General features: G+C 51.9%; 1 protein-coding gene across 3 annotated transcripts; it reads right to left on the reverse strand.

Annotated features, from left to right (window-relative positions):
- Positions 1–528: 528 nt before the first annotated feature.
- On the reverse strand, positions 529–22,577 carry CD300A (CD300a molecule). Of its 3 annotated transcripts, none has more exons than XM_061144946.1 (7): positions 22,275–22,577; positions 16,535–16,864; positions 15,632–15,797; positions 12,029–12,123; positions 7,795–7,832; positions 7,253–7,360; positions 529–3,927 (listed from the first exon to the last, which is right to left on the reverse strand). In XM_061144946.1, the coding sequence occupies exons 1-7, from the start codon at positions 22,333–22,335 to the stop codon at positions 3,808–3,810; spliced, it is 918 nt and encodes a 305-aa protein (XP_061000929.1). In that variant the 5' UTR covers positions 22,336–22,577; the 3' UTR covers positions 529–3,807. The 3 variants fall into 3 exon arrangements, with proteins under 3 accessions (XP_061000929.1, XP_061000928.1, XP_061000930.1); XM_061144945.1 differs by having other exon boundaries at positions 12,029–12,198; XM_061144947.1 differs by having other exon boundaries at positions 12,029–12,198; positions 16,535–16,877.
- Positions 22,578–27,541: the final 4,964 nt, after the last annotated feature.

Genomic DNA, 27,541 nt, shown 5'->3' on the forward strand with positions numbered 1-27,541 from the left:
TACCTGGCAAAATAGGAAAAGATTGTGAGCTAGAGCACTATGTCAGTTTGAAATGTAGCTTCCTGTAAGTAGCAGAAACTCCAACAAACCTAAAGACCTTCAGGTTTATCTGTCTCATACAACATAAACTTGGGTACCATTCGGCACCTCACAACAGACCATCAAGATACACAAAGCAACAACACGTGGAATCGAAGGGAGACATACTGTTCTACAATAATAGTTGGAGCCTTCAATATCCCACTCTCAGTATGGACAGAACGACCAGACAGAAGATAAGTAAGGAAATAGAGAGCTTAACAACACAGTAAATTAACTAGATCTCGCAGACATAAGCAAAACACTTCAACCCAACACACATATTCTTCTCAAGTGCACATGGGACATTTTCCAGGATAGATCAAATATGAGGCCACAAACTAGGTCTTAATAGATTTTAAAAGACAGACATCATACAAAGTTTCTTCTCTGACCAGAACAGGTTGACATTAGAAATAAATAACAGAAGTTAAACTGGATTCTCTTCATTGTTTTTTAATAGCATTTTATTCACATTGAGATGGGGAGGAGCTATGTCTGATGGTTGGCCCAGTTCATATTGTAAAGGCATTACTCGAGGCTTAAAAAGTTTTTTTTTTTTCCCTTACAAGATATTACGTGGTATTATAAGATGGAATTTAAAAAAACTAATTGACACTGATTATGTAACCAATCAATTTGAGTTTATTCATCTTTCAATAAATACTCGAAAAGTGAAAAAAGTAAAAGTGGAAAATTCACAAACTTGTGAAAATGAAACAGCACACTCATACACAACCAATGGATCAAAGAAGAAATCATAAAGGGAACCAGAAAACACTTAAGATGAATGGAAGCATAAACACCATCGACAAAAACATGGAACACAATGGAAACAGTGCTAAGCGGGATATTTAGATGCTTACATTAAAAACAAGGGCAAAGATCTCAAATAAGAAAACCTAACTTTACAACTTTAGGAGTTAGAAAAAGAAGGATAAACCCAAAGCTAGCCTAAAAAGTTAGCTTCAGTTCAGTTCAGTTCAGTCGTTCAGTCGTGTCCGACTCTTTGCGACCCCATGAATCGCAGCACGTCAGGCCTCCCTGTCCATCACCAACTCCCGGAGTTTACTCAAACACATGCCCACCGAGTTGGTGATGCCATCTAGCCATCTCATCTTCTGTCGTCCCCTTCTCCTCCTGCCCCCAATCCCTCCCAGCATCAGGGTCTTTTCCAACGAGTCAACTCTTCACATCAGGTGGCCAAAGTATTGGAGTTTCAGCTTCAGTATCAGTCCTTCCAATGAACACCCAGGACTGATCTGCCTTGGATGGACTGGTTGGATCTCCTTGCAGTCCAACGGACTCTCAAGAGTCTTCTCCAACACCACAGTTCAAAAGCATCACTTTTTTGGCACTCAGCTTTCTTCACAGTCCAACTCTCACATCCATACATGACCACTGGAAAAACCATAGCCTTGGTTTTTTTTTTGAAGTCCAGATGGACTTTTGTTGGCAAAGTAATGTCTCTGCTTTTTAATATGCTATCTAGGTTGGTCATAACTTTCCTTCTAAGGAGTAAGCGTCTTTTAATTTCATGGCTGCAGTCACCATCTGCAGTGATTTTGGAGCCTAAAAAAATAAAGTCTGACACTGTTTCTACTGTCTCCCCAACTATTTCCCATGAAGTGATGGGACCAGATGCCATGATCTTAGTTTTCTGAATGTTGAGCTTTAAGCCAACTTTTTCACTCTCCTCTTTCACTTTCATCAAGAGGTTCTTTAGTTCTTCACTTTCTGCCATAAGGGTGGTGTCATCTGCATATCTGAGGTTATTGATATTTCTCTCGGCAATCTTGATTCCAGCTTGTGCTTCTTCCAGCCCAGCATTTCTCATGATGCACTCTGCATATAAGTTAAATAAGCAGGGTGACAATATATAGCCTTGACATACTCCTTTCCCTATTTGGAACCAGTCTGTTGTTCCATGTCCAGTTCTAACTGTTGCTTCCTGACCTGCATACAGGTTTCTCAAGAGGCAGGTCAAGTGGTCTGGTATTCCCATCTCTTTCAGATTTTTCCACAGTTTATTGTGATCCACACAGTCGAAGGCTTTGGCGTAGTCAATAAAGCAGAAATAGATGTTTTTCTGGAACTCTCTTGCTTTTTCGATGACCCAGCGGATATTGGCAATTTGATCTCTGGTTCCTCTGCCGTTTCTAAAACCAGCTTGAACATCTGGAAGTTTTCGGTTCACGTATTGCTGAAGCCTGGCTTGGAGAATTTTGAGCTACTTTACTAGTGTGTGAGATGAGTGCAATTGTGCGGTAGTTTGAGCACTCTTTGGGATTGCCTTTCTTAGCTAAAAGTTAGCTAGTCTGGCCTAAAACTATTAAACTCTTAGAATAAAGCATAGGACAAAATCTTCAGAACCTCAGATTTGACAATGATTTCTTGAATATGATCTAAACGGCACAAGCAGCAGCAACAACAAAATGGACAAATCAAACTTCATGAAATGTTGAAATTTTTGTCCTCAAAAGACACCTTCAACAGAGTAAAAATTTGACACACAAAATGAGAGAAAATATTTGCAAATTATATATCTGATAAGACTGAATATCCAGAATACATAGACAACTCAACAACAACAAAGAAATCAATTTGAAAATGGGCAGAAAGACTGAATAGACATGTCTTCAGTGAAGATAGACAAATGGCCAATAAGCACATGAAAAGTGCTCAGCATCACTAATCACTGGGGAAATGCAACATTGCAATGAGATACCACCTCACATGCATTAGGTTTGCTACTAAAAAAACAAAAAACAACAAAAAAAAAACCACAAAAAAAAAGTGTTGGAAAGGATGTGAAGAAACTGCAGACCCGTGGTGGGAATGTAGCATGGTATAGCTACTGCCGGTAACAGTAGAGCAGTTCCTCAAAAATTAAAAATAGGTTATCATATGATTCAGAAATTCCTCTTCTGGATATATACCCAAAAGAATTGAAAGCAGAGTCTCCAAGAGATACTTGTACACCAAGTTTGTAACTTGGATTTTTCACAAGAGCTGAAATATAGAAGCATTCTATTGACAGGTGAATGGATGGATAAGCATCATATGATATATACATCAATGAAATATTATTCGGCTTCAAAAGAAAGGACTTTTAATACAATTTTGCAGACATACAGCTGCAAAGTTTAAATAATTTTTTTCTTCTCTCTTAAGATAATTTCCATGTTATTAATACCTCTTAGATTAACAATAATCCCAAGAGTCCAGAGAAGTGAGCCACTCGTTCTGGAGCTGTGGGCAAGCCTCTCCTTTCTCTGGGTCTTGGTCTCCTTGTCTGTAAGAAGAGAAGGACTCAGTTTTCAATGCCTTTGTGTTCTCCTGGCTCTTCACCAGTTCCCACTTCCCAGCAACCCCAGACATTTCCGTGGGGCTGCGGTTTACAAAGCTATTTGTAGGCACCATGCTACAGGAATCACACCTTTGCCTGGAGCCACGTGGAGCTGGGATGAAGCAGAGAAGAGAGGAAAGAGATGTCGAGAGCCAGTGGGATGGAAGGTTTCCCATGGGACCATCCAGAACCGCATTCCCAGACATCCTCAGTGAAGCCAGCCTGGCTGATGGCGCAAGATGGGCAGCCTTGGGGAGCCCAGCTGCCTTGCCAGTCACCATCAAGCGAAGCAGGTGGAGGGAGGTTCGTGGGTGAAGGCCGAGCCCTGGGCCTCCTGTGACCCGCAGAGTCCTCCAGTTGGTAAGGCTGGAAACACGAGCTTATGTCTTCTTAATCACACTGTACACTGGCGTCTCGGAGGGAATCCTGCAGGCCTTGGAGTCCTGTCTCTGGGAGTCAAACACCACCGAGGTGTAGTGAAGGTTGTCGCTGGGCGGGCCCTGCGGAGACAGAGACCAGAGCCTCAGGGAGAGGCCAGGGAAGTGGGAATCCCAGATTCGGGAGGAGACATCGGAGGGGCGCGCGACCTGAGGGAGGCTCCACCATTCCCCACTGTCCTGGCCACTTCCTCTTGCAAAGACGGGTCTCCAAAATCCTGCCCACCCACCTGCTCCGCCCCCGCCTGATGGAGATGAGACGTGCCAGCCCTGGACCCTTTGCTGCAGGGCTTGCACCTGGACAAACATCTCCTCGAGCAACAAAATCCAAAGAAACTCTAAGGGACTAAACACAACTGCGTGTGGGCACTGCCGCTGCTGCTGCTAAGTCGCTTCAGTCGTGTCCGACTCTGTGCAACCCCAGAGACAGCAGCCCACCAGGCTCCCCCGTCCCTGGGATTCTCCAGGCAAGGACACTGGAATGGGTTGCCATTTCCTTCTCCAGTGCATGAAAGTGAAAAGTGAAAGTGAAGTCGCTCAGTCGTGTCCGACTCTTTGCGACCCCATGGACTGCAACCCACCAGCTTCCTCCGTCCATGGGATTTTCCAGGCAAGAGCACTGGAGTGGGCTGCCATTGCCTTCTCCAGCATGCATGTACAGTTGGGGCATATTCTGGATTAGAGATACAAAGAGACCAAAAAACCCAGCAAAAGCAGGGTACTGCGCATGCCTCCTGCATAGAACACCACCCAAGAGGTGGGCAAAACACCTAAGCCACCTTTCTAGCCCCACCCCTGGACACACCCCTACCCTCGCTCCATCTAAGGAACCCCCGGCCCCCACACCCCTTGGGGAGCAAGCAAGGAAGACTGCTGCTTGTTCTCGCTCCCTCCTGCTCCCTCCTGCTGCAGCAGCGGCCCCAGCAGAGCCTCGCCTGAATGTCTTGTCTGGCCTCTGATCAATTCTATTGATTGGGGAAGGCCAGGAGCCCTGATCACTTTCAAAGACACAGCACAAAGTCCAAGCATCAGAGCTGGGGGAGTGCCTGGGATCTGCTTTGAGGTCATTAGTCACCAAGTTAGAAAAGCTAGGATGTTGCTAGTCCCAGGGCCATGTGTCTGATGCTTAAACCTCCACCTCATCTTCTCTGACAACCAATCCCTCAACTTCTGCCTAAATTCTTCCACTTAAGGGTGAGTTATGACCCTGCATGGGGTGGGGATGGGAGGCAACCTCTTCCATTATTCCACTTTTCAATGCTGTGCCTACGGCTTGACACACAAGGGCTCATTGGTAAAAATCTAAAAAGCAGAGTTCATACCAAAGAGATGGTGGCACTGAAACAGTGAAAAACCATCGGCTTTGACATTGGGTGTATGGTACATGCGTGTCCGTGCCTGCTAAGTTGGGTGTATGGTACATGCGTGTGCATGCCTGCTAAGTTGGGTGTATGGAACATGGGTGTGCGTGCCTGCTAAGTTGCTTCAGTTGTGTCCAACTCTGTGTGACATGGACTGTAGCCCGCCAGACTCCTCTGTCCATGGGATTTTACAGGCAAGACACTGGAGTAGGTTGCCATGCCCTCCTCCAGGGGATCTTCCCACCCCAGGGATGGAACCTGTGTCTCTTATGTCTCCAGCATTGGCAGGCGGGTTCTTTACCACTAGCGCCACCAGGGAAGCCCATACAGTACATGAAAGTGAAGTGAAGTCTCTCAGTCGTGTCTGACTCTTTGCGACCCCATGGACTGTAGTCCACCAGGCTCCTCCGTCCATCCATGGGATTTTCCAGGCAAGAGTACTGGAATGGGTTGCCATTTCCTTCTCCAGGGGATCTTCCTGACCCAGGGATCAAACCCGGGTCTCCCACATTGTAGGCAGATTCTTTTATCGTCTGAGCCACCAGGGAAGTCCATATGGTACATTCAATTCAGTTCAGTCACTCAGTCGAGTCCGACTCTTTGTGACCCCATGAACACCAGGCCTCCCTGTCCATCACCAACTCCCGGAATTTACTCAAACACATGTCCATGAGTTGGTGATGCCATCCAGCCATCTCATCCTCTGTCGTCCCCTTCTCCTCCTGTCCCCAATCCCTCCCAGCATCAGGGTCTTTTCCAATGAGTCAACTCTTCGTGTGAGGTGGCCAAAGTATTGGAGTTTCAGCTTCAGCATCAGTCCTTCCAATGAGCACCCAGGTCTGATCTGCCTTAGGATGGACTGGTTGGATCTCCTTGCAGTCCGAGGGACTCTCAAGAGTCTTCTCCAACACCACAGTTCAAAATTCTTCGGCGCTCAGCTTTCTTCACAGTCCAACTCTCACATCCATACATGACCACTGGAAAAACCATAGCCTTGAATAGACGGACTTTTGTTGGCAAAGTAATGTCTCTGCTTTTTAATATGCTATCTAGGTTGGTCATAATTTTCCTTCCAAGGAGTAAGCATCTTTTAATTTCATGACTGCAATCACCATCTGCAGTGATTTTGGAGCCCCCAAAAATAAAGTCTGACACTGTTTCCACTGTCTCCCCATCTATTTCCCATGAAGTGATGGGACCAGATGCCATGATCTTAGTTTTCTGAACGTTGAGCTTTAAGCCATTTTTTCACTCTCCTCTTTCACTTTCATCAAGAGGCTTTTTAGTTCCTCTTCACTTTCTGCCATAAGGGTGGTGTCATCTGCACATCTGAGGTTATTTATATTTCTCCCAGCAACCTTGATTCCAGCTTGTGCTTCCTCCAGCCCAGCGTTTCTCATGATGTACTCTGCATATAAGTTAAATAAGCAGGGTGACAATATACAGCCTTGACGTACGCCTTCTCCTATTTGGAACCAGTCTGTTGTTCCATGTCCAGTTCTAACTGTTGCTTCCTGACCTGCATACAGGTTTCTCATAGTAGGTGCTTAATAAATGCTGTACTTTATTGACTCTTGATTATCCACTGGCCATTCCAAAAGCCCCTTCATCTCCCACCTGACCCCTCAGCCACAAGGACACCAAGGTCTGGTGAAATCTACACTTTCTTCATTTTCTTTTCTTTTTTAAGATTTTTTTTGATGTGGACCTTTTTTTACAGTCCTTATTGAATTTATTACAGTAATGCTTCTGTTACACGTTTTGGTTTTCTGGTCGAGAGGCATGTGGGATCCTAGCCCCCCAACCAGGGATCAAACCTGCACCCCCTGCATTGGAAGGCCAAGTCTTAGCCACTGGACCACCAGAGGCGTCCCCAACACTTGGCTGGTTTTCTGTGTATCCTCGTTCTGCAGAAGCACAAGGGATCAATCGAGCTCCTCTCCCCTCCCTGCCTGCCGGACCCCACATGGCGATGCCTCTGCCACGGCCCGCAGCCCCCAGGATGGGAGCTGGGCCCTTGCACTCACCACTGTGCTGTATTCCACCTCCACCGGGGTGGGTTGAATGGGCTTTCCTGAAAGGGGCCTCGTCTGCAGCTCCAGATTCGCATAGCAGGGCTCAGTCTGCTCAGCAGCCTGGGGTGGACAGGAGTGCAGGGTTTGGATGGGTATCCACAGGCCCCTCCACAGCCCAGCCTAGAGAGGCCCGTGTCCCTGCAAGCATCTCCCCTCCCCCTCTATGCTCTGGGTGCCCCAGCCTTCCCATCCTGCCTTCAGCCTCCCCCACTCAGGTCCTCTCTCGGGCGTGTTAGAATGGTCAGGTCAACAGCTGGGCTGGAGGACCCTCCCTCCCTCCTCCTCCCCTGGGAGGGAACAGACTGGCCAGAGCTCATGATGACCCAGCGACGAGACCTCCCAGGCGTTGTTCTTCCGGCTCTAGGTGAGCACCTCGCTCTATCCGTGTGGGATCCACGCGGACCTCCACCAGCTAACGGGACAGATCGGGTCCCCAGCATCTCCTGCGCGCCTCCCAGCCACCCGGACGTGCCCCCTGCGTGAACCCTCCTTACCTGACTGCGGCTCTGGGGCGGCTCTGGTTTCTCTCCAGCTAAAGAGGCAAGAGAAGAGGAAGGAGACTGAACCCTAGAATGAGCAGGATGCGGATCATGGAGGAGAGCCTTTCCCTAGAGACTTCAGCCCGGGGGACCTATCGCTTCAGGCCAGCAGCACGGTGGGAACTCAAGGGTGTGTTGAGTGGGTGAATTAGTGAATGAGGAAATGAATGAATGAAGAAGCAAGAAGGCTCCAGCTAGGGTAGAGGGGATCAAACAAAGGTGGTTCCCAAAACAGCCACTCATAAAAATGTTCCTCAGGGATTTCCCTAGTGATCCAGTGGTTAAGACTCCACGCTTCCAGGTGAGAGAGATGAGAAAGTAAGGGCACTCATTTAACAGGAAATGTCTGCATGATGAACAAGATCTGGAGATCTTTTTTTCAACAATATAAACACACTTGACACTACCAAACTGTAAACTTAGAAATGGTTAAGATAACAAATTTGATAAGTATTTCTTTTTTTACCAATTAAAAAAATGCAGTTTTGCAGGCCCCACTGCAGCCGTGCTGAATTATCAACATTGGGGATGAAGTCCAGCTGTGTTTTAACAAACCCTAAAATTTTTTAAAATAAAATAATAGAAAGGAAGTGACCTTGCAGAGACCTAGAGCATCAAACCATGCAGTCACCAGGTTTATCTGCTGTGACCCCCTGGCCCGGGGTCAGCCCCTCCCAGACAGGAAGCCCTGTCCGCTCTGAGGAGTCCCAGCTCAGGTCGCACAGCCTCCTGTTTCTGGCACCTGCAATGTGGCGTCCAGGTCCTGCCTCTGAGCGCGGCTCTGCGCTTCCCTGGTGCTTTCACCCGGGGCCCTGGGAGCTGAGGGTGGGGGAGGTGATGCCCACGCACCAGAGCGCCCTTGATCTAGGATCTCCACCAGGCAGCTCCAGAGCCCGCTGGATGCTGCAGGGAGAGACGCTGTCCAGCCTCAGGGAGGGAGTCCCAAAGTCAGCGGTGAGATTCCCAGAGTCAGGAGACACGAGGTCATGGACGACAGAGGCGTCTGCTGAAGCTCACCGATTGGCTCGACAGGCTGTGCAGCCAGGGGCGCTGAGGTATGAACACGTGCGTGTGTGCTAAGTCACTTCAGTCATGTCCGACTCCGTGTGACCCTGCAGACTGTAGCCTGCCAGGCTCCTCTGTCCATGGAATTTTCCAGACAAGAATACTGGAGTGGGTGGCCATTCCCTTCTCCAGGGGATCTTCCTGACCCAGGGATCCAACTCACATCTCATGTCTCCTGAATTGGCAGGCAGATTCTTTACCACTAGCGCCACTTGAGATATGGACATATTTTCAGATGCTGTGGGCCAGCTCCTTACCATCCTCTGTCTCCTCGACTCAGACAGATTTGATGGGAAGGAGGGAAAAGGCTGGTGAGGAAGAGATGGGAGTCCACCCCGGGGAGGCAGGTGACATGGAGGGAGCTGGGTTGCAGACAGCTGAACAGGAGTCCGCTGAAGGCGCCAGTCTACCCTGGCCACGACGGGGTCCTCAAGCGCCCAGCACAGGGCCTGGCGCACACTAGGTGCTCAGGACAGCTTCGATGTGTGATCGAGTGAATGAATAAGGGAATGACGAGAGTGGGCTCAGGGGAGGAACCACGAGTGAGCACAGAGCAGGGGTCAGGCTGGGGCTAGCAGGACCACCAGGGGTCACTAACCCTAACCTTAACCCCAGAGGCAGCCGGGAGACAGGTGCTGAGATGCTAAGCAGGGGAGAGACACAGGCTACGTGAACACAAGGCCTTTCTCCCGTTAAACAAAGATCCCTTGACAAGGTGTAACCCACCCACACAAGTCAACACTGCACTCAAGGGATTTGGAGAAGATTATTAGCAGGGAAAATCATAAGGTTGAAAAGTGGAATTACAGGACTTCCCTGGTGGTCCAGTGGTTAGGAATCCAGCTGCCAATGCAGGGGACACAGACGGGTTCGATCCCTGGTCCTGGAAGATCCCACATGTCGCTGGGCAACTGAGCTGACCTGCCACAGCTACTGAGCCCACGTTCTCCAACCAGAGAAACTGCCACAGCGAGAAGCCCATGCACCGCCGCGAGAGAAAGCCCGCACGAAGCAACGAAGACCCAGCACAAGTCAACAAAAAACATAATTTTAGTTAAAAAAATGAAAGTGAAATTACATATGGAGCAAACATTTTAAGGAGTCAGATTTGCAAGAGACCATAAGGATGTGACTCAGCCGTCTGTGGCTGGTTTTCTCTGGGCGGTGCAAGTTCTTTTTATTTATTAGGGTGAATTTCCTTCCTTCTCTGTGTTTTACTTCTTTTTCCCATTTTCTACAGCAATCACACACCCCGTTTTTAAAGGGGAGGGGCGCTTTTTAGGTGAAAGGGCACCTTGGAGATCGCTGGGACCCACAGATCTGAGGCAACCCAGGCTGGGAAAAAGCCCCTGTGGTAAGCAGTATGGGCTAAAGTTTCAGGAGATGGTTCCCAGAAGCGATATGGGAACAGCAGATGGGGAAGAGGAAATGGTTTTCTTTCCATCCATCAAGCATACGTATGTTGAGGCTGATTTTGCGGCTAAAGGCCGGAGATGTGCTGGAGGGAGGAGCTGGGCCCCACGGGGATGCTGGAGGTGAACGAGTCAGGCGGGGTCCCCCCTTTTGCTCCCAGGAAGAACCAATGCCCAGTCTAGCTCTGTAGGTGTGGAGCAGAGCCACCGGGGTCTCACTGCAGCCCTGAGAGGCTCAGCATCGGTAATTCTGAACAAGCATCCCCTCTGCCCAGGTACTCTGCGCAAATGGAATTAAGAACTTAGTCCAGGAAGGAACCCTGAGGCTCACACCCACTTCAGCAGAAAGCTGCTCTCCTATAGGAGTCAAGTACAAACCGGCACTCGCCCTGGGCGCCTGCCGTCCACCTCTGCAAGGATCAGATCAGGTGTTGATGCAGCTGCTAACCTTCAACACCCCCTGAAAGGAGTTCAGGGTGGAGAGCAGGAATGAGGCACCTGCGTGCCAGGTAAACGGGCAGGACTGGTCTTCGGAGAGTCAGATATTCTCAGGAGCTGATTTTTATGAGCCCAGTCCTTGCCTCTCCCCATATCTAGAAAAGCACGAATATCCTTCATGGTGACGACTGTTCCCTGTGACTAGCAGAAGCTTCTCAAGACTAATAGAAACCTTCTGGAAAAACGTGTGTTTGATTGCATGTGTTCCTCCCCCTTCACCAAAATCACTGATACGCTGACCTTTCCCCGCCTCCTCAATCTTTGGAGCAGTTTCTCAGAGCTATCTAAGGTGCTGTCTCCCGGGCTGCAGTCCCCATTTTGCCCCAGATAAAACCTAGCTCGCAACTCTCACGCCCACCAGCAAGAAGGTCACAGGGTCACTGGTTTCTCTGTTCTCCTATGTATTTAATTTGCTCAAGTGTTTACTGAGCCTCTACTTACTGAGGGCCAGACAGGATGCTGAGGGTGTCTTATTTTCTCTCTTTTAATCTGAGCTCAGAGGAGAGCGGCTGGACCACAGGCTGCCTAGAGCTCCCTGGGCCCCACTGTGATGATACTAAATAATATTAGATAATACATTCACTCAACACACACTGCCCCTGTGCCTCCTTGGGTAAGGGTCTCTGATCTTAACGAGCTGCATGGGCTGGTAGGCCGGCAGCCTAGGAAGCAGGTGTGACAAACTGGTGGGACAAGGGCTTTGAGGGCGTTAGAACAGAGGTTCACCCGGAAGGGGTCCCCGAGCTGCTCTTTGGGGGCCAGGAAGAGATCCTAGAGGAAAGGAAGCTGAGAGCAGCATGTAGGGCCGCAGGAGTGAGCCGGCGAAGGGCAAGTGCCCAGAGCAAGCGCAGAGGAAGTTGAGAAACCGCTGCCTTGCAGAGTGTAAGGATGGGCTGACTGCCGAGGGCCTTGACCGTGCTGGGCAGGCCTGGACTTTGGAGGCTGTAGGAAGTCTCGGAAGGGTTTAGACGGAAGAGGGACGTTGCTTCACGAGCAGCTACCCCGACTCTGCCGTGGGAAAGGCCTCTTGCCTTAAAGTCACCTCCTCTCAGCCACACCAGGGACACTCCCTCCGGGGCCAGCCCTCTGGGGTCGCCCGGGCCATGTAGTCCCAGGGGAGAAACAGCTGATGACCCTCCTGGAAACCCGGACACATTTCCTCTAGGACCAGAGCGGTGCGGTGCGGTGCGGGCGGGTGTGGGGATCTCACTCACCTTTGACCCGTCTCTGAACCATCCTCCAGGCCAGCAGCGAGACGACCCCCAACAGGAGCAGCAGAAGCGCTAATGAGATCAGCAGCGCGTGGAGCCTGAGGGGAGACAGGGTGGGCTGCATGGGGCAGGAGGTCCTGCTTTCCCGCGCTTGTTCAGTAGATGAGCTCCCACTAAAAAAAAGGCAGACAGCATAAAGCCTCCTTTTCATCCCCTGTCTACCTAAATCCCCCCACAGACACACACGGTACACCTAAGAACCTTCCAGAGCCTCTTTATTCAATACAAGAAAATACGAATATACATTATTTTTGTGTATGTCCTTTTTTCACATAAAAGAGGCATAGTGTAAACCATGGGTCCCCATCCCCTGGGCCATGGACCAGTATCCATCAGAGGACTGTTAGGAACCTGGCCACGCAGCAGGAGCTGAGCACCTCCCCGTTCACCGGCACCCCACATCTCTCTCGTTACTGCCTGAACCATTCACCCCCACCCCCGTCTGTGGAAAAGCTGTCTTCCACAAAACCGGTCCCTGGTGCCAAAAAGTCTGGGGACCACTCTTATAAACACTGTTGTTCAGCTGCTCGGCTGTGTCTGACTCTGCGACTCCATGGACCGCAGCACGCCAGGCTTCCCTGTCTTTCACCATCTCCTGGAGCTTGCTCAAACTCATGTCCATTGAGTTGGTGATAAACACTAGCTTTTTGCTTCACAATGCATCTTGAAGATCTTTCCATGTCACTACATAGAGAAGTTCCCTGTGTGTTTTTCTTTTCGCAGTTGCATAGTATTCCATTGCTTAGACAGACCTTACGTTATTTAACTCTTCCCTCTCCGTGGGCATTTCTCCCAGTTTGCTATTACAAATATGGCTGCAAAAACATCTCCTTGAAACTCTACCAGTTCACACTTGGACAGCAGCAGCTGCTTTCCTGGGGAACTGACACAACTCCCCTGCTTGGGCCCCTTCTTTTATGTCTAACTTGCATCCATAATGTTCTAGTCTTTTTTCTTAAAGATGCACCCCCACCCCCTGCAAATTGCACAGGCTTCAGCTATACAAAACCCAGCTCTGGGGCTTCCCCGGTGGTTCAGTGGTGAAGAATCCACCTGCCAATGCAGGGTTCGGTCCCTGGCCCAGGAAGATCCCACATGCTGTGGAGGAAGTAAGCCTGGGCTCCACAACTACCGAGCCTGTGCTTAGAGCCTGCGCTCCATGACTGGAGAAGCCACTGCAGTGAGAAGCCCGAGCGCAGAGACTAGAGGGTGAGCAGCACTCTCTGCAACTAGAGAAAAGCCTGTGCAGCACCAAAGACCCAGCACAGGAAAAAATAAATAAACAGACGAACAAAATTATTGTTTAAAAAGCCCAGCTCCATTCCCCAGCTGTGCATCTGCAGATTGTTTCTGGAGGTGGTTTGTTTGGGGCCTGAATCTCACCTTGCCTGATATAAAGATTGTCCCCAAGATTGTCAGGAAGCCAGTGGAGGGGTCTTGGGGTGTCGGATAATAAAGAATCTGACTGGCCTTTGCCTCTGGCTCCTGGAAGGGAGGCTCTAAATCCTTGGGGTTTTCCTAGTAATAGGAGCACCTTTGTGATTCACAAGCCCCTTGGATCTGCCTGAGATTTTGCCTGACTCAGGCTGGGAGCTGGTCACCAGAAGGACCAGCCATGTGATGAGAGATTTGGGGCTCTGAGCCAGCCTGACCTTCAGGGAAGTGGAAAGGGGTGTTGGGGGTTGATGTCAGTCATGTGGGCAATGATTCAATTAGTCATGTCTGTGCAATGAAACCCAAGTAAAGACTACGGACACCAAGACTTGGAACTTCCTGGTTGGTGAACACATCAAAGTCCCGGGAGGGTGATGCCCCCAACTTCACTGGGAAAAGGCACAGAAACTGCAGTCAGGACCCTCCCAGACCTTGCCCTACGTGCCCCTTCACTGACTGGTCCTGACCTTTATGCATGCGTGCTGAGTAATTTCAATCATGTCTGACTCTTCGCAACCCCATGGGCCGTAGCCTGCAGCCGTAGGCTGGACCCCAAGGACTGTAGCCTTCATGGTTAGGCTCATCTGCCCATGGGGATTCTCCAGGCAAGAATACTGGAGTGGGTTGCCATGCCCTCCTCCAGGGGATCTTCCCAACCCAGGGAACAAACCCAGGTCTCTTATGTCTCCTGCATTGGCAGGTGGGTTCTTTACCACTAGGGCCTCCTGGGAAGTGCCCTGACCTTTATACTTTGTGATAAAGCTATATGTATAGCACTTCTCTACATTCTGTGAGTTACCTAAGCAATTATCAAAGCCAAGGGGGTCATGTATCCAAATGATCAGAGATGTGATGATCTGAGCATCCCCCAAGTGCTCTGGCATCTGAAATCAGGCCGTCTTATAAGACTGAGCCTCACGAGTCTCACAGGATGCTGGAGTCTGTGCTGACTCGCAGGTGGTCAGTTCTGGAATCGACTTGCAGGGCATCAGGTGGTGTCAGAATAGGGAGTCTTGGGCTTCCCTGGTGGTCCAGTGGTTAAGAATCTTCCCAACAATGCAGGGGACACAGGTTCGATCCCTGATCCAGGAAGATCACACATGCCACAGGGCAACTAAGCCCGTGCACCACAACTCAGGAGGCGCTGATGGTAAAGAACCTGCCTGCCAACGCAGAAGACACGAGAGACGCAGGTTCAATCCTTAGGTGGGGAAGATTCCCCGGAGAAGGGCATGGCCACCCACTCCAGTATTCTTGCCTGGAGAATCCCATGGACAGAGGAGCCTGGCGGACCACAGTCCATGGGATTGGAAAGAGTTGGACACGACTGAGCAGCTAACACACACCGCAACCGCTGAGCTTACGCTCTAGAGCCCACGCTCTGCAAGAAGAGAAGCCACCACAATGAGAAGCCCTTGCGCCAGAACTGGAGACTAGCCTCCACTTATTGCAACTAGAGAAAGCCCCACTGCAGCAATGAAGATCCAGCGCAGCCAAAAATAAAAATTGATTACTTTTTAAAACAGAAAAGGGAGTCTGTGAATCCCAGAAATGGCTTCAGACAATATGCATATTTCCAGGGAGAGAAACCATAAATGTCGTCAAATTCCCCTGGGTTTTTTTCCCTCCCCCTGCAAAAAAAAGGTCAAGAATCACATATTTGGAAGAAAGAATCTAAAACTTCAGAATCATATAAACTAGGCCCAGGAGCCAGCCTGCCTCTGTGACTATATTACCCTGTTGGTCACTTAACCTTTCAGAGCCTCTGTTTACTCATCCGTAAATGGAGGGTGATGGTGGTGAAGGATTGTAGGGAGATGATAACATCCAGGTGAGGCTCTGAGCACATACCTGGTAGGACATCATCTCACCAGCTCTCATTAAATGTCGCTTTCCCTCCATCCACCCCCAGCTTCTGCCCGGCCTGAGCCCTCTCAGAGGCCGGGGCAAGTCCAGTGTGGCCCCTACAGCCCAAGCTAGGAGACGCAGACCAGCTTCCAGCCTGGGTGCAAAGGGAGCCAGAGGCCCCAGTCAACGGGGACAGGGCTCCTGACCAAATAGACCCCAAGGCAGAGGAGGCCCGCCTCCAGGACTCGGCCTAGGGCACCTCACCTCCAGCTCTGCGTGGGCTCCGGTTCCTCCTGGCTGCTGGTGCTGTGGGTGGTGCCCTCTGTGGCCAGGGTGGTGAACGGCACAGTTGAAACTTTGGTTGTGATTGTCGAGGTCTTGGCTGTGACAGCAGGTCGGGTTGACCTTGGCGTTGGTGATGCCGATGGTGCTGAAATACAAATCAGACTCAGGGAGCCCCTCTGACTCTCCCACGACACCCCTCCCCGATACCTTTCTCGGTTGATTTCACTCAGGAAGGGGGCAGGATGGAGGACCCCGCAGCCAGGACCCTCCCGGGGCCAAGTGAGCGTTTCCAAACAGGACACGGGTATCACCCGCAACAGCCCTGATCCCATCCCCATGATGAGGTCAGGGTCCTCCGGAGGCCCCGGAGTCACCCTCACCCCCAATCTTCACCCACCCCCCCCACCAAGTCCCAGCCACATGCGGCTTGCCAGAGACGGCTGCCTGGACTGAGGTCTTGTTAGCGCTCCCACTGTGTTCAGTAGCTACGCCCCGCCCGCCGCCTCCCCACTCAGCTCCCACCTTCCCCCGCACAGCTTCCCTGGTTTCCGCGGGGAGGCCCACGGCGCCCTCCTCTCTCAGCTGCACACCCCGCCTCTCCGCCTCCCCTTCCCCGACAAGCACCTTCTCATCGCTCAAGACCACAGGGACGTGCCAGCGCCCTGTCTCTCTGTCTCACACACACACACACACAATATACATACACCTACACACACATACACACACTATACATACACCTACACACAGATACACACACACGTGTGCACGCACACACACAGAGTTTGCTCTCTGATGTGATTTCTGCCTTGGCAATTCCAACCTGAGGCTGTTCAGGTGACCTTGTTGCTGCTACAGGGGGAGTTAGGGCTGTGCATGGCTCACCTCGGATCACAGACACCTCCACGTGGAAGGTGGGGTCCAACGAAAGTGGCCTATCGATCCCACATCCATACTTTCCCTCATCCTCCTCTCTGAGGCTCTCCAAGGTCACTGTGAAGGTGAGGTTTCCAGGATGGTCTTTGATGGACACGCGGCCCTTCCTCATTTCTCTCTCTGACTCTCTGGTCTCCACAATTTTCCACGATAACATACATGGGAATTTGCACCAGTATTTGGAATTGTTGATGAATTCCTCCCGGTACCGACACTCCACGATCAGGGATCCCCCCACGATGCCCGTCACTTTGCTGGGGCCGCTCAGGGACAAACAGCCTGGAAAACACAACTCCAAAAGTCCAACTCCATCAGGTGGGCCTGGGTCAGGATGCCCTGGGGGCACCCCTCAAAGTTCCCCCATCTCACGCTAGCTGCCCCGCATCAGCCTGAAAACACCTTGAGAGTCTGCTGCTTCCACTCTGTCACCCCTAAGACCACAGCCGCACTTTCCTCCAGACCCCAACTTTCTTTCCTCTGCCCTTCCAACCTCTCACCCACCAGGGAACTCCCACTTCCCAGCTTGTCAGGATGCCCCCAGCCCGGAGCAGCTCAGTCACCTGAAGAACCGCTCATAGGCTGATGTGTTCCCACCAAGAGGGTGTGGACCGAGGCAGAGAGAGGTCTGCCAGATGGTTCACAGAAGCACCAGCCACGCTTGGCAAATTTCATGCATGAAAAATCATCCGCACACACACACAGTTTACTGACAGCCTTCATCTCATCCTGGGCCTTACTTCAGCTTGCCCAGCTCCTGTTGACTTAATTTTCAAGGAAGCTCACGTTTTATTTCTGAGATTGGCGTCTGCTATTGTCCCAGACAGTCCTCCGCTACGGAGCTGGGGGACTAAGGTGAGGCGTGTGACATTAATGCTGGCCACCAAGCCGAGGACACGCCCCCCAGCCCTGGCCCCTGTGGATACCGCTCCTCACCAGCCCTGTGATTCTGTGACGGGGCCCCACAGTGGTGGGAGGTGTGGCTTGTTGTCTTTTGTTAGAGTTAGACGTCTTTAATTTGACTTGGCTTTTCAGGCTCTTAAATCACTTGAAGACACTCGAATGTAAGCCCCTGGGGCCTTCTTCTTGTATCTTAAAGGTCTACACGTGCCCGGAACATAGTAGGCCCTCAGCAAACGCTTGGGTGTGAGCACCTCCCCCAGCCCACACAGCTCTCCGTTCAAAGCTACCCAAAGCTGACAACAAGCTCCCATCCTCCCACTCCTGGGAGCCCATCAGGGGGTCCTATTCTGGCATGGGTGGCAGATGCCCCACAGAGAAGCCTTTTCCAGCCCCATCACGGGTGTGATGTTTCCTGAGATGCTCCGTAGCCAGGGCCACAGTGACGTGGAAAGGGCATCAGAAGAATCTGAGTTTTAGTCTCAGTTCAATGACAAGTCTGCTGTGTGTTCTGGGACAAGTCACTTAACCTCTCTGAGCTTCAGAGGCCTCATTGGTAACGTGGTGATGATTGGTAAGCCTCACAGGACATTTGGGAGTATTGAATGAGATAACGGGCACCAAATGCTTGGAGAATAATATCAGGTTGAACCACATGAAGTTGCTGGTATTCCTCTGTTTCTGACCAAGAAAACCGACATTTCAGGAAATTCAGTCTAATGAAAATAGATAACCCTCTGTCCACCTGAATTAAGACACGAAAATAAAATAATCACAGAGACAGAGAAAATGAAATAAAAAATGGCCCTTTGCAGAAATTCTGTACAGAGAATTCCCTGGAGGTCCAGTGGTAAAGACTCTGCTTTTTCACTGCTGAGGGTCCAGGTTCAATCCTTGGTCAGAGAACTATGATCCCACAAGCCACGCAGTGCAGCCAAAAAAAGAAAAAAGACATTCTCTACAGATAAGTGTGTAAATCTGGATGAATGTGTGATTTTCCAGAAGGTAAAAAATCAGTAAAATTGACACATACCGAGTGCTCAACAGAAAAATGTCCCAGCCCTTCCTTCGTTTAAGACGTCGCTCCTGCTGCCCACATCCAGACTCCACGCCCTGTGTCCCCTCGACTGTGAATCCTCATCTTTCCAGCCTGGCTCTCGGCTCCCCTGCCTGGCCTGGGTCCCCCCTTCACCTCCACCCTCAGGACCCAGCCCTCTGCGTCCAGGGTCTGCCTTCCCCTCGCACCGTGTCTGTCTCCCCTTCCCCGTGTCTCTCTGTTCTTCTGTCTCCGTCTTTGTCTGTCTCTCCTTATCTCTCTCTCTCTGTGTCTGTCCGTCTGTCCTTCTCTCTCTCCATCTCTCTCTCTCACTTTCTGTCTCTCTGTCTCTCATTATCTCTCTCTGTCCCTCTGTCTACGTGACTATTCTGTCTGTCTGCCTCTTTATCTGTCTCTGTCTCTTCTAACAGGATGTTCCTCTGTTTTCTTAGTGTTTTACTTCAGAATCACAAAATCTCATCCCCCTAAATCCCAGACAAACGAGTGAACCATCCAGCACAAGAAGTGGAGAGGAACCAGCGCGTTCACACCCCACCCAGGAGAGAGAGGAAAGCCAGAGCAGAAGTTAGTGAATCAGGACACAGAAGAACAATGGGACTAGTGTATACACCGGAAAGCTGATTTTTCATTTGGGAGAAACAAACAACAAAATAGACATTCTTGTGTGTAACCAGATCAAGAAAAAATAAAAAAACACACATAAACAATTAAAAAGAAAAATAGGGTAAACTGCAAGCCTCTACAAAAATGTCTATACACTTGGACAAAACTGGTGATCTTCTCTTCATTTTTTAAAAAACATTTATTTATTTGTGTAGTTCAGCTGGGTCTTAGTTGCCACACTTGGCATCTTTAGTTGCGGCATGTGGGATCTAGTTCCCTGACCAGGAATTGGACCTGGGCCTCCTGAATTGGGAGCATGGAGTCTTAGCCACTGGACCATCAGGGAAGTCCCCCAGACTGGTGATTTTCTAGGAAAGTATACATTACCTATATTAATCCAGAATAGACATTTAAAAAATGTAGACCAGTACCTATTAGTGTCAGCAAGGAGTCCTTTCCCAAAGACAACTATGTGAAGTGATATGGTAATTATTTCACTGTGTGTACATGTATCAAAACATTACTGTAATTGTACACCATATATATATATACACAATTTTTACTTGTTAATTATGCCTCAGTAAAACTGGAGAGAAAAGAGAAGAAAGAAGTTCTTTTTTCTTTCTGTTCCAAAAATTGAGGAGCAAAACTCAGTTTCACAAGTTAATTCTCTCAAAACTTTCAAAGACCAAACAATCCCAACTTTATTTAAACATCTACAGAGAATAAGAAAACAGGAAAAACGTCCTAATTCTTATCATACATGCTTAGTCACTCAGCTGTATCCGACTCTTTGTGACCCTATGGACTAAAGCCTGCCAGGCTCCTCTGTCAATAGGATTTTCCAGGCAAGAATGCTGGAGTGGATAACCATTCCCTTCTCTCAGGGATCAAACTCAGGTCTCCTGCATTGCAGACAAATTCTTTACCGTCTGAGTTTTCAGAGAAGCCCATTCTTATCATGAAGTCAGTATAATGTATATCAAAGACTAAAATCTGGCCAAATATCTTAATATAATTCACCTCTTGAATAGTTCAAAGGAAAAAAAAACTATAGTCACACTGTGGCAATATTGTGGATTTGATTCCAGACAACTGTGCACCCTCAGCCACTTCAGTCGCGTCTGACTCTCTGTGACCCCCTGGACTGTAGCCCACCAGGCTCCTCTGTCCGTGGGATTCTCCAGGCAAGAACACTGGAGCGGGTTGCCATCTCCTCCTCCATCCAGACAATCATAGTAAAGCGAATATCGCGATAAAGAAAGTCACAAGAAGGTTTTGGTTTCCCAGCACATATAAAAGCTATGTTGGGGACTTCCCTGGTGGTTAAGGGGGAAGACTCTGCTTCAACGCATGGGGTGTGGGTTCAATCCATGGTTGGGGAACTAAGATCCCACATGCTGCACAGCCGAAAGAAAAAAGCGATGCTTACGTTATACTCCGGTCTATGAAGTGTGCAACAAATAGCATTACGTCTTACAAACAATTTACATACCTTAATTTAAAAATATTATACTCTATCGCTAAAAAATGCTATACATCATCTGAGCCTTCAGTGTCATAATCTTTTTCTGGTGGAGAGTTTGAAATTTTGCAGGAATTACCAAAATGTGACAGAGATACAAGGGGAGGAAATGCTGTTGGAAAAATGGAGCCAATAGACTTGGTCGAAGCAGGGCTACCTCAAAATTCAATTGGGAAAAGGCAGTGTCTGTGAAGCTCCACAAAGCAAAGCGCAAGACGAGGTGTGGCTGTAACCGTCTCAGGGCTGCAGTGAGTGCTCATTCGCTCAGTCGTGTCCGACTCTCTGCGACCCCGTGGGCTGTAGGACCCCAATCTCCTCTGTCCGTGGGATTCTCCAGGCAAGAATACTGGAGTGGGTTGCCATGCCCTCCTCCAGGGGATCTTCCCAACCTAGGGATCGAACCCAGGTCTCCCACATTGCAGGCGGATGCTTTCCCTGGAGGCTCAGACAATAAAGAATCATCTAAATAGATCACGAAAAAGCACCTGACTCCTGATGCTGTTGTTTTTAAAAACATAGGCGATGTCCCCTTTACACTAAACAGAAACACTGCACGTCTGCCCAGGAAGGGACCAGGCAGGCATGACCACCGCCGCCGCGGTCCTGGGCATCGTGGGACGAGCCCGTGACCAGTGAGAGAGGAAACCAGAGAAACAGTGAACCCTCCACCCAGGCAGAGCCTGTGAACACACGAGAACCCCCGAGAGGGACAGTAGAAAAATGAGCCATGAGAAGGTGACCAGTTTCTCTGCGGTAACGAACCTGCCTACACAGGAGACGCAGGAGACACAGGTTCGATCCCCGGGTCAGGAAGATCCTCTGGAGGAGGAAATGGCAACCCACCCCAGTATTCTTGTCTGGAGAATCCCCATGGACAGAGGAGCCTGGCGGGCTAAAGTAGGGGGTCCAAAGAGTCAGGCACGACTGAATGAGCATGCAAGGATGAAACGAGCAAGATTGCAAGAGCTGTCTGAGAGCCGAGAACGCTTCTGGAGGCCCAGGAGAGAAATCGTCCCAAGGAAGCCCTCTCCTCCAGGGAGCAAGCCTCCTCCTCCCTTCCCTGAAGCTGCTCTGCCCTCCCACCCCCTGTCCCCTCCACCTCGCCTTCCCGGATGGGATGGGAATCCCCGTCTCCCTTCCTTGGAGACCACCAGCCCCGTGGTCCTTAGGTTCCGGTCCCTCGAGCCACCCTGGCTATTCATTCACCTCCATGACCCAGACCAGGGCCAGCCCCTGCCTCATCCCCACGCTTCCTCCAGCCCCTGGACCCGTGATCCAGAGGGCGCCTCCTGTCAACGAGCGTGTCCTGGGTGTGCCCGGCGGTCACCCTGCCACCCACTCTGGTACGCTCTGCCTTTTGCCCTCCTTCCTCTAATAATTCATCCCCAAACCTTCAGCAAAGCCCCTCCCCCGTGTCCCACTGTGGCTCCTGCAAGGCTAGACGGATGCAGGAGGAGAGACGGACACTCACCCCTGCCCTCCAAGGATGGGGTCCATCTTAAGCGGTGGACGGACCGTGCCCCAGTCTGAGTCACCCTCCCCGCTTCCATCCCCACCCTCCACCCTCCCCATTCTCTCCCCCCTCCCCCTCCCCTGGCAGCCCCCACCTGGGACCCAGAGGAGCAGCAGAGCGGGGGGCAGCCACGTAGCCCGGTGCGGCTGGGCCATCGCTCCAGCACGGACGTCGCCTGCAACAGCGCCGGCCCAGCCGGTCCTGAGGTCTCAGTCCCCCCAGGAGGCCAGTCAGGCCTGCAGGCTCCCACTTCCGCTTTTCTTCAAGCCTTGCTGCTTCCTTGTTCGGCTTCTTTTCAGTTCTGTTCCTGGAGCTGCTGAGAAGATGGGGGTCGCCGAGGAGCAAGCCTACCGGCGGTGCCTAAGACCCCCGGGGCCAGGTTCTGTAGGTACTTCCGGTGAGGAGACCCTCCCAAGCCCCCAGCTCACCTCCCCCTCCCTCCCACCCCCAGACCATAGGCTGAAGTTCCCGTCTAGCCCAGCCAGTAGCTCCTTGGTTTCCCTGTGGTCGGGGTGAGAGCCCTGGGGAGGAGCAAGGCCCCAGGGTGTGTCCCATAGCGTGACCGCCCCGGGGAGCAACCCTTCCACAAGCCCCCCGGCTCAAGGCCCGCACCCCCAGGTGGCACCATGACCCCCAGAGTCCCTGAGTGATTTCTCACCTTGGAATCCTGTCCTCCACTGGGCCAGAAGGTCCTCAGGCTGTGACCTCCCTTCCCAGGCAGCCCCCACCGGACCCAGCCCAGGGCCGAGCACACAGCGGGACTCAGCAAGCCCGTGTGGACCTCTCCTTCGCCAATCCACGTGGAGCTCAGGCTCCAGATACACACACACATGTTCCTTGTGACATGTGCCCCTGGGTTGCACAGAACAGCCTCACGAGCATCGGAAACTACTCCTAACCTGCCACCTGAGAGCTTGTAGATAGTTAACTCTAAATGCCACCATCCGGAGTCCCCTGAATGCCCTTCCCTTCCTGCTCTGCCTATAACATTTCCAGAAATGTGTATTTTTCAACCACCAAAAGTCACGGTCTTGAATGTCAAGGTCAAGAGGCGGGAGGCACTGGCCTGAGAAGAAGCAGGAGGCTGGGTTGTGGCTCATCCTCAGCCACCCTTCGTACCACTGGTGTGGGCTTGACCAAAACCCAAAGCTCCTGTAAAATGTCAATAACAATAGCTAATTGGAGGGAATAGAATGGTATCATAATTATACAAACACTTGAAGATGAGATAATAGTGTCCTCAAGCCAGTTTTTTCCCCAAGGAAATATATCATTCCTCTAATGAAAGGCAATAGGAAAATAGGATTTTCTTTAATTTATTTTTTGGCCCTGTCGTGCACATAAGGATCAAACCTATGTCCCCTATACTGGAAGCACGGCGTCTTCACCGCTGGAGAACCAGGGACATCCCAGAAAATAGGGTTTGATAGGAAGGCATATGCTTTACAAATAGTCTGCCAGATGCACCTGTCTTTAGACACCTAGAGAAACACTTAAACTACAGCAAAGAGGAACTTCAGTTCAGTTCAGCCGCTCAGTCATGTCCGACTCTTTGCGACCCCTTGGACTGCAGCACACCAGGCTTTTCTGTCCATCACCAACTCCCAGAGCTTGCCCAAATTCATGTCCATTGAGTCAGTGATGACATCCAACTGCCTCATCCTCTGCTGTCCCCTTCTCCTCCTGCCAGCAAAGAGGAAAGGCCAGGGCAATTGATCCCCACCACACCCATCCTGTTCACCCTAACCTGCCCACAAACCCTAAGCAAGAGACAGATTGATGCAAAATTACCCCATGATGTCAGAAAATTAAGAAAGAGGTACTTTCCCCACTGGTCTTCAAAGACTATTAATGCGTGAGATGTAGGGGAAAATGAAACCAGCCAGCTGCAGGCCTGAATCCCCTTCCTCCGAGTGGTGGTGGTGGTGGGGGGGGGGTCTTGCAATCAGAGAGCCCCTCATCATAGGCTCTGGTGGTCTCTTCCCAGGCTCTTGGATCTTCTTTCCAGTGTGGACGCCTGTGCTCAGAGGCCAGTGGGCGGGAATGATGTGGTGGTGATGGGTAGGGGGTTCCTGGGCAGACCTGCAGCCGCCTGTTGAGCTCTGAGAACCCAGATTTGAGGATGGGACCCTGCAGAACTTCTCTCCCTGGGGCATCACAATCTCAGAGCCGCCGCCCTTGCCCCAGGGAGGTGAGGCTCCCTCAGCCTTGCTTCTTCCTCCTCCTGCCCAGGAAGGAAACCTAAGGGGGCCTCAGGGACGGCATGTTTCATCCATGGCGGGTCAGATGCGGCCCAGAGGCTGATGAGAAGCAGGAAGCGGCTGGTGCCTGTGGTGGGAGGTGAGAAGGAGAGCTTGACATCTGGGCGAGCTCGCAGTGGGGGACGGGGCTGAGGGCGATGCCTCTGACAGCCACTGAGCACCTACTATGTTCCGGAGGTGTGTGTGGTGGTGGGATGCGCCACCGGGGGTTCATCACCGCAGGATCCACAGGGCAAGGGGAGGGACTCCGAATGAGGAACAGCCAGGGGAGGGGCAGCAGGGAGGGACAGAGGACTGGGAGCATCTGGTTTCCCTTCGGCCAGAGCCTGGGTGAGACCAGCATCTGCTGACTCCACAGCTTCTGTCTGGAGGGCTGGGAGGGAGAGACGGGAGACTGGGAGGACAGACGGAGGGCCGGGAGGACGGATGGGGGACCGGGAGTGGAAGGATGGACAGAAGACTGGGAGGACAGACGGAGGGCTGGGAGGACGGGCGGGGGACCGGGAGGATGGAGGGGGACCAGGAGCAGAGGATGGATGGAAGACTGGGAGGGACAGACGGAGAACTGGGAGCTTCTGGTTTCCCTCCGGCCAGAGCCTGGGTGAGACCAGCGTCTGCTGACTCCATGGTTTCCGCCTGGCCCTGCCAGCGTCCCTGGGGCCGCCACACCTCACCTTCTTTCCCTTCTCTAGGGAAACTCCCCCAGCGTGACCTGACCCTCCAGGGGCCCAGGCGGCTTGACCAGTCCGTGTTCCGGGGCCAACGACCATGACCAATGTGAGGGCCGTCAACACGCTCTCCCGCCTGGGTCTGGATGCTCTGTGGTCCAGGCCGAGAGAAAGAGGAAGCTGTGGGCGGGCAGACGGACGGGTGACCGTGCCAGCCGAGGCCTGAGAGCCCTCACGGCCCCCGAGGGGCCCTCCAGGCTCCCTGTCACGTGCAGAGCCAGCGCTCGTGGGGCCTGGCCCCAGGGACACTCTCTCCACCCCGGGGAGGGAGCTGGGGCTGCACCTGGTCCGGCAGGGGCCTGTGGAGCTCACCCCGCACCCACGGTTGGGGTGCGGGTGGTCAGCAGGGGGGCGTCCACCTGTGACCACTCCTGCCCCTCTGCGCAGATGGTCAAGCGCTCCCCAGGGTCGGACGCGGGGATGGGGCTCCTCGAGCCAGAGGGCTATGGCTGGCTCTTCACAGACGTTCCTTCATCCTCAGACCCCACCACCACCATGCCTGTCACTCACTCTCCCCCAGCCAGGCTCAGCCGTCTGCTCAGAAGACCCCCTCCTTCCTTCTCCCGGCCCCTCTGAGCCCCGCAATGCCTCTTTCTGATGAGATCACCTCCGCCCAGGTGTCACTGCGTGCCTCCGTTTCATGGAAAGGCTGGAAGATCTCACAAAAGCAGGGACCACCAACAACTCCAGGCTTACACACACCCACGCCCCATCTCCACACTTCCCGGGGAAGGAAAACCAGATTGGAGGTGGGTCCAGAGAAGGCCGGGCCACCGAGGTCTCTCTTGTCTTCTTGCCAAACTGCACCGCCAGGGAGAAGAAAGGGACAGAACTTAAAATGGACTGTTAAATCTGTCCAACTGAGCCCTTAAGGCGTGTGCGTGTCACCTAGGTTACATCGCAAATGAGGTTCAAGCAGATGCCAGCGGCCTGACGCCCAGAAGGGGGAAGCAGCAGGCTCCAGACAGACCACCAGCCCCTCCCAAGCACCCGGGACCACCAAGCGGCTGGTGTCTAAGCGGTCAGCCTTCTCCCGGCTCTGGCCTCCAGTGTCTCTGCCAAATCGCCTGAGATCTCTGCAGGGAGCTGGGCGGAGGCTGAGGGGTGGGAGGGGGGAGCTGGCCTCCCCAGGACCCTGGATTGTGAGGATGGGGGTGGCACAGTGGGGAGGAGCCAGCCTTTGTGTCGGGGACCTGAGCGGCTTTCCGGCTTTTTGTGAGTCCTTGTTCAGTCGGCTTCTCCTTTTGTGAAACGGGAACCTTACTCCTCACCCTGCCCCCTTGGCAGGGAGGCGTACAATGGGCTCAGAGATGTGAAACCATCTTCCTCAACATCCGCCGTATACCTGTGTTCATTTCTGCTCCGGCAGGAAGGTGAGACCACGCACTTGTGAGAACCCACATCTGTTCATGGTGAACCCGAAACGTCGGCCCACCAGACCGTGACTCAGAGGGCAGTGAGCACACAGGACCGGGCGGGGAGAGGGCGCTTCCAGAAGGCCTGGAGGGTGCCCACACTGCTGACTCGGGAGCAGGGTGGGGAAGAGGCTGTTGAGGCCACAGGAACCAAACTGACGGCTTTGCCAGGGGGTCCCCGCCCCCCGGCCCTGCCCCCATCATCACCACCTCCCTCTGTCTCCTTCTCTTTCTCGGCCGCCCCGGGCAGAGGCACACCTGTGCCTGCAGGGGAAGGCCTGGGTGCCAGACGGGGACACCTTCCCTTGTGCTGCTGAGGGATCAACCAGGAAGTGGTCCACTTACAAACTTCCATTCTTTGACTTTGAGAGGCCCACTTCACCTTGAGCCTGAATGTGTGAGTTTCACGCTGAGGGTGACCCTAGCTCCCAAGGCTGACCTCAGGAAGGTCAGAAGCTTTCTCCCCACCCCCAGAACGCCTCTAAGCATCCTGATCCTGGGCCTTCCCTGATGATCCAGTGGCTAAGACTCCGTGCTCCCAATCCCAGGTTGGATTCCTGGTCAGGGAGTTAGATCCCACACGCCACAGCTAAAGACCCTGCATGACGCAACTCAGGCCCAGCACAGCCAAAGTAATGAATTAAAAATAAGTAAATACTTATTTAAAAAATGCATCCTGACCCCACTGCTCATCTGCCTCACACCACAGCAGACTTCCTGCAGACGTTTTTCAGAAGCTGAGAGAATGTGTATGTTTCAAAGGGCCAGTGCAGGCTACAGGGCTTTGTCCTAGGAGAGCAGTAACTATAGACACAGACGGCATCACCGGCTCCATGGACAGGAGTTTGAGTAAACTACGGGAGCTGGTAATGGATAGGGAGGCCTGGCGTGCTGCAGTCCATGCGGTCGCAAAGAGTCGGACGTGACTGAGCGACTGAACTGAACTGAACTATAGAC

This window comes from Dama dama, chromosome 5 (assembly GCF_033118175.1).
Source record: "Dama dama isolate Ldn47 chromosome 5, ASM3311817v1, whole genome shotgun sequence".
In the NCBI taxonomy this organism is placed as follows: domain Eukaryota; kingdom Metazoa; phylum Chordata; class Mammalia; order Artiodactyla; family Cervidae; genus Dama; species Dama dama.